At 38.0% G+C, this 7,373-nt stretch overlaps 1 protein-coding gene and 1 long non-coding RNA gene across 2 annotated transcripts; one reads left to right on the forward strand and one right to left on the reverse strand.

Moving 5' to 3' along the window:
* The first annotated feature begins 2,987 nt into the window (after positions 1–2,987).
* LOC107823432 (putative pectate lyase P59) lies at positions 2,988–5,446 on the forward strand. The gene is made up of 4 exons (XM_016650073.2): positions 2,988–3,289; positions 3,752–4,403; positions 4,512–4,754; positions 4,972–5,446. The coding sequence occupies exons 1-4, from the start codon at positions 3,102–3,104 to the stop codon at positions 5,191–5,193; spliced, it is 1,305 nt and encodes a 434-aa protein (XP_016505559.1). The 5' UTR covers positions 2,988–3,101; the 3' UTR covers positions 5,194–5,446.
* Positions 3,544–6,385, reverse strand: LOC142180280 (uncharacterized). The gene is made up of 2 exons (XR_012708620.1): positions 4,994–6,385; positions 3,544–4,389 (listed from the first exon to the last, which is right to left on the reverse strand). It is a non-coding gene; the product is annotated as an uncharacterized LOC142180280 (long non-coding RNA).
* Between the last annotated feature and the right edge of the window lie 988 nt (positions 6,386–7,373).

Here is a 7,373-nt window from a genome sequence, read left to right on the forward strand (position 1 = left end):
TCATAGACCGTCCACATGATTTTATGTCGCAATGTACTTATGCGTTCATAGACCGTCCACAGGATTTCATAACACAATGTACTTCATAACACAATGTACCTATGCGTTTCATAGACCGTCCATAGGGTTTCATAACATAATATACCTATGTGTTTCATAGACCGTCCATAGGGTTTCATAACACAATATACCTATGCGTTTCATAGACCATCTATAGGGTTTCATAACACAATATACCTATGCGTTTCATAGACCGTCCATAGGGTTTTATAACACAATATACCTATGCGTTTCATAGACCGTCCATAGTGTTTCATAATATATTGGAAACAAAAGTACAAATACGTACATCTCATAACCTTTCGCACCACATATCACCTAATCCGTACTCTCAATCACTTACAACATTATTATTTTATTGGCTCTCTTGGCCATACATATGATTCTTTATTCATGGTGCAATGGCCGTATTTCATATTTCACACTTTCATTTCTTCCCTTTCATAGATCATCATCATAATTATCAACAAGTAGAATATTCCGGAAATCACAACTTTAAATTTATTAGTAATGAAGGCTTTTAAACACAATCGATTTCTTTTTGATAATTGGAGTAAAATGATTGGCAATCGAAATACAAGTTAAAATCATGCACAATTTCCACTCACGAATATGTAAGAACGTAAAACACATTGAAAATTACTTACAAAGCATAGCATTAGCTAAAACAGCCACATATGGGCATCACTTGAGTTCATAAACTTTTAGCAGATTATATTGTCGAAGTCAATTCTGGAATAGTTCCGAAAATTCTAAAAATCTCAATCTATTTGAGACAAAAAAAAATTGAACCATAATTAGGAAGATATTCATGGTATCAACTCATTTGAGCATTTTATCAAACACTAAGCGTGGATTAAGGTTCAAGGTCCTTTTATGGAGAATTCCATCATCCCACAACCCAATCTTTACTATTTTTAGCTCAACAATCTTTCTACACTCTTTGATAATACATGTATGTAAAATAAACAACCATCTTGCCCAGAAATTATCTTGCTTATTACCCATTTCTAGACAAAATTCGAAATTGAGGGTTAGGATGTAGAATCTTACCTCTAGGATGAAGACCTAGTGAGTTTTCCTCCTTAATCTTCCAAAACTTGAGCAAGAATTGAAGAATCAATTATTCAGGAACACCTTCTCACTCTAGGGCACTCTCACTCACTCTAAAATATCAGATTATACCTAAAAAATGACCCAAAGAGTGTATTTAACGAAATAGGGCCGGATTTTAAAAACTCAAAAATGGAGCTCCGGAACAGGTTCTGCGGTCGCATATGCGACTGCATAATGGTTATGCGGACCGCATATCGGTTGCATAATTGGTGTCCAAAATGACCAAAAATCTGCCTGAGTCTGCGGTCACTATGCGGTCCGCATAACTGTTCTGCGGTCGCATAGTACACCGCATAACAGTTATGCGGTCGCATAATCGACTACATAATTGCTTCCAATTGACCCAATCAACTTCCTCACTCTGCGGCCATTATGCGGTCCGCAGAGTGATTCTGCGGTCGCATAATGGACCGCAGAAATACACTTTTCCGCAAAAAAATTTTCTTTACTTTCCCGTGCATTGTTCAACCCAAAAGGTCCGAGTCGCTGCGAGCAAGCTCGCCGCAAAAAATTTCTACAATCCCCAAACACGTAATCCTAGTCTGGCACCATGAAATATTATTTTCTTTGTAAATTTTACCGGGCTTTACACTTAAGTTCTTCAAAAATTTTCGGGGTGTTACAGTGCAGGACTAGACCTATGAAAGCTTTAGAAGCACACTGAAAATGAATGAAGTACAACTACTCTATAATTATAATAAAAATGACTTAGTCTTCTACGAGGTAGAAGCAAGTCCGTTGACAGTAACTTTATCTTGAGCATCAGGGTCTGCGCGCGTTGGGCTGCTGGCGCGCGCGACACTATTTGGATCTGCCTGCGGCTGGGCGCAGGTGCTTGACATTGGATCTGTGCGCGCGGCGCTGTTGGCAACATGATGGTTTGTGCGCGCGACACTGTTGGCATTCGCCAGCCGCTGACGCTGATTATCGGTGGGGCGACAGAGGCGCATGCGCGCTTGTCACTTGGCGTTACCAAGACCACGAGGCCGACCGTGGCGCTAGGCGTTGGGAGGCTTGCCAGGACGCCACGGAGCGCGTCCAAGGGGTCATGGGTCGATGATGGAAAGCAACCCATGACATTGCTTACGCTTTTTGGAATAGTTATTGCATATTGTTATCACTTTTCTGCCAGATCTATTTAACATTGTCACGCTTTCGAAAGTCACATCTAGGAATATTATTATTAACTAGGTTTAACCCATAATCACATAAATTTAATTATTTGAACCAAGAGCTATATTTTTCGTTCAAACAGTTTCGTCCTAAATAGTTTCCCTCCACGCTAGTGTTTCTTTTTTGATTTTGGAGTACTCCAGTTCCTTTTCCTATTTACTAATAAGCATTGAAGATGTATTATTATAGCTTCCCACCCTCCAACTGTGAATTTATGATTGTTGGTAACATATGTAATAATGGACACGAGCTTTTATAATTCCAGAAAAGCCTAATCAAATGAAAAGTTTAAAAAGAAATTTAAAAATTTAAAATGAAAAGTCTCTCCAATATGCTCACTTAGGTCTTACATATGTAGATATTAAGGAATTACAGACAACAATATTCAGAAACAGAGAGTTTCTCCCGTGGAATTTTTATAACCGCTTGTGCGCTCTTAGTTCGTGAATGGGATGAAAAAAGATCACAAATTTAGATGGGGGATATAATATTATGTCAAAGAAATTAGAACAAATAGACCAACTGTTGACCGTTAAGAATGAAAGCGGTTCTCCACTTTTCCCTCTCAACTTCTTAATTTACTTCCTCTGCTCTAATTGCCTCATAACTGTGGAGGATATATTAAGCTGAACTCTATCCATTTCTATTACAAATCATCCCTTTAAAGGATGCTAAAACAAGACAATCAGAGAGACAGAGAGAATTTTACAAGAGAAACATAATTTGTACGATATAATTTATAATTATCAAACATGGAATTCACAAAGAATAATTTGTTTTTGTTTGTTATGTTTGTTCTAGTTCTTAGCATAGAGGCACACATTGGGGAGTTTGATGAAGTGTGGCGGAAGCGAGCCCAGCAAGCAAAGAAGGCCGCTCGCCATGCCTATCATCCTAATCCTAAGATTGTAGCCGATCATCTTAACAACCAAGTTGACAAGTAAGTTCCCTCTCATTTCTTCCTTTCAATTCACTTTTTAGTTGGAGCTGAGTAGGGAATTTAAGAGCACAAGTTGAACTCAACTTTTTAATCTAATTAATCTGAACAGAAGTCCACATCATAAAATATGTTGTCAACTGAACTCTTCGCTTACAATTGAATTCTGCATACATATGCAAAAAGAATTTAAAAATATTACATATGATAGATTGCGTAAGGCGAGCCTTGGAATAACTAGTAAAGTTAGTGCCATGTGACCAAGAAATCACAGGTTCGAGCCATGAAAATAGACTCTTACGGAAATGTAGGGTAAGATTACGTATAATGGACCCTTGTGGTCCGATTCTTCCCGGACCCTACGCATAATGGTAGCTTAGTATACCATGCCTTTTACATATGATAGATTATATACATTTTGAATCCACCGACTCTTAAATTTTGAATTTGTCTCTGTATCTCAAGGGCCGTACGAGGCAGCAATAGCAGAAGAAGGGACCTGCACAGGTACAATGGTCAATGCAAGGCGACGAATCCAATTGACCAGTGCTGGCGATGCGATCCAAATTGGGCTCGAAACCGCATGAAACTAGCAGATTGCGTCCTTGGTTTTGGCCGCAAGACAACCGGAGGCAAAGGTGGAAAAATCTACGTAGTAACTGACAATTCGGACAACGATTTAGTAAATCCCAAGCCAGGAACTTTACGCCACGCCGTGATCCAGCCGCAGCCACTTTGGATTATATTTGCCAAGAACATGGTAATTAGGTTAAACGAGGAGCTAATCATGACCAGCAACAAGACAATTGACGCCCGAGGAAAGCAAGTGCACATTGCTCATGGTGGTGGCCTTATGTTACAGTTCATACACAATGTCATAATTAGTAACCTTCGAATTCATGATACTAAGGCTGGTAATGGTGGCCTAATTAGAGACTCCGTCAATCATTATGGTTATCGAACGAAAAGTGATGGTGATGGTATTTCAATCTTTGGATCCACAAATGTTTGGATTGACCACGTCTCCATGTCCAATTGTCAAGATGGTCTCATTGATGCTGTTGAGGCTTCGACAGCCATTACCATTTCCAACTGCCATTTCACTAAACATAATGAAGTAAATATTTAGCTCGAAATTCCAAGTTTTCTACACACTTGAAATTGCTTTCTAATTAATGAGAATACAGAAGACAAACGTTTGATTTATTTGCTTAAATTTTTGTAGGTCATGTTGTTTGGAGCCAGTGATAGTTCCTCAAGGGACTCTATTATGCAAATAACACTTGCTTTCAATCACTTTGGACAAGGGTTGAGGCAGAGGATGCCAAGAGTGAGATGGGGATTTGTTCATGCTGTCAACAACGATTACACACACTGGCTAATGTATGCCATTGGAGGAAGCATGCATCCTACCATCCTTAGCCAGGGAAATCGCTTCATCGCTCCCCCTAATCCAAACGCCAAAGAGGTAAACGAAAAAACTATTAATTTTCTCACTAAACCATTCAGAAAATTCATTTTGTATAAACAGTTTTTCTTTTGGTACTTGCCAAAAGCCTTTGTTTTCTTCCTTAAATTCCATGTCCAGTCAAACACCGTCATATAAAATGAAATGGATCGAGAGACTAGCATATTTGGAACAGCAATAGAAGACTGATCCCAAAAGATTTTCCTATTATGTGTAGGTGACCAAAAGGGATTATGCACCTGAGAGCGTGTGGAAGAACTGGGTATGGAAATCACAGGGAGATCTTATGATGAACGGGGCGTTCTTTGTAGAATCTGGAAATCCAAATCATGCATTCTTGAGGAGTCCTGATATGATCAGCTCCAAGCCAGGATCATTTGTGAGCAGCCTGACACGATTTTCAGGCTCTCTAAACTGCATTGAGGGGAAGCCTTGTTAAAGCATTTCAACCTCAATAAATAAGCGCAAAAAATAGTAGTAGCTGAAAATTGTAGGAGTTAGTCGATCAGCTCCCTTTCTCCTCTTATTTACCAAGCTGGTAATCGATGGAGGAGAATGAGTGTGAGTATATTTGGGAAAGTTTTCATGTTCTGGTATTGTACACAGGTTTCTGAAAGTTTTTCAGATAATTTTGTTTTTTTCATGTATTAATGTAGTAGTAAATTATTAAATAAACACGTTTTTACTAGTTACACTGATTATTTGCCATGACTATGAACATTCAAAATGCAACTGTTTGTCTCTATCTCTCCCTTCTCCGAGCAAAGCCTCAGCTTCTTTTGTTCATTGATGGGTGAAAAGTTAGAGGTTGTTTCCTTTGTTAATATTGTGCAACTAATTCAAAGATATTACGCCCTGCAGAATAAGCATCTAAAAAACTATAAACTTGCATGTTGAAATGGAAAGGGAAATGAGCAAATTCCCTATTGCAAGGACCTCATCAAAGAAACAATTGATGCAACAACAACTACTACTACGCTTCAGTCCCAAACAAAGTTGGGGTAGGCGATATGAATTCTCACTTCAAGCTCAACTCATATCAGCATCAAGCCAAAAAAACCGTTGATGATGAATGGAAAACCTGCAAACTGCAATCTCTATGTGCCTTAGTGTATGTTTCGTTGCAGAAAGTTCTATACGACTCTCTGAATGATGAAAATAAAGAGATGCAAAATTTGCTCTGAAGCACCTCAAGTTGATTAATAACTGAAGAGGCTTACATTTCAGTCAAAATCATCCGAAGATTGTGCCAAGTGTTAAATGTCATGGAAGCAATATCAAACTCAGGACGCGAACCAACATTAAGTAATGCATATACAATCAGCATCGACTCATCACAACCTGAGTTGTTAACTACCATCATATGTCTGCATTGCACATTTCATTTAATTGTTTAATTATTGGTCTCTTATACTCCAAGTTGAAACAAACCGAATAACAACCAAACCAACTAGCTATATTGATTCACTGAACGGAATTACAAATAACTGAAAATTGCAATGATACAGAAAAGGATAATTGAAAGATAACAGAGAGGGATGAGAAGACAGAAATACGCCATAGAAGAAGGAGATGAGAAGCTTAGACAGAAAGAGATAAGAAATACAGAGCTTTTCACATAACATTTGCCTAGTCTTCAAAACCTAGAGGATAACCCCTTTTATTCACCTAGTAATGTGCTTCCTTAACCGGGATCCCACACAAATCTCTTGTTGGGCTTTCTAAATCTTGGACCTCTTTGCGGTTTAGCCCCTGGCCCAACAGCCTCTGTCCAAATATATGGCCCATACAAATTATTTGAGTTATCTTGCTTCACAACAATATGAATATTATCCCTTTAACTTCACCTATGTCCAGTAAAGTGGGAAAGAATGATCACTAGATGTCTAAATAAAAAAGCTGACTTCACCTGACCACTATGAATTCTTAACTTGCTGAGAGAAGATTATTATAAACTACAGCAACACGGACCTTTGTCTCCTCCTAGACATGCTGATAGAGGGATAATTAATATCATTTGTATATTGCAAAATAAACTGATCAGGCAAATTTAAACCCTGGAATCCAAAAATAGTCAGAGAGCAGCATTTCAACAGCTCTACATGTTAAAGTAACCAATGAACGGAGAGTAGTCAAATGTGAAAAGGGGATCAATTTTTGGGAAAGGTAATGATTTTATTATTGTAGGATATTTACTACTTTAAAAGGCAAAAGAATATCAGGGGCAGTATAATGATTTTCTATTTATTAGTGCGTGATAAGAAAATGATACTGAAAGCTGAAACAGGAAACTTGACTTTTTAATCTACGGCTGCTATTCACGTAACTAGCAGTTCCTTCCCAACATATTTGCAACTCTCCAAAGAAAGAAAATTATCTCATCTTTGTGTAGGAAATATATTTTAACATGTTGTCACTTACGATTTGGATCTCAATAAGTGAAAATGCTAAAATTGGGCAACTACTTCTAACGTCCTATCCTATGCTAGTACCAGACTATCAGTATACACTTCTTTGTCGTGGGCCTATTTAATTCCCCTAAACATCTATTTTAAATGAGAAAATGGCACTAGGTGACAACACATGACAGGAATTGATAATTTTTAATTCTTATATTAG

Source organism: Nicotiana tabacum, chromosome 4 (genome assembly GCF_000715075.1).
Source record: "Nicotiana tabacum cultivar K326 chromosome 4, ASM71507v2, whole genome shotgun sequence".
NCBI lineage: Eukaryota > Viridiplantae > Streptophyta > Magnoliopsida > Solanales > Solanaceae > Nicotiana > Nicotiana tabacum.

Coding starts and splice junctions, on each gene's coding strand:
- LOC107823432 (XM_016650073.2), top strand. CDS start 3,102: ATGGAATTCACAAAGAATAATTTGTTTTTGTTTGTTATGTTTGTTCTA. Junction 4,404..4,511: donor ATTTCACTAAACATAATGAA/GTAAATATTTAG, acceptor AAATTTTTGTAG/GTCATGTTGTTTGGAGCCAG. Junction 4,755..4,971: donor CTAATCCAAACGCCAAAGAG/GTAAACGAAAAA, acceptor TATTATGTGTAG/GTGACCAAAAGGGATTATGC.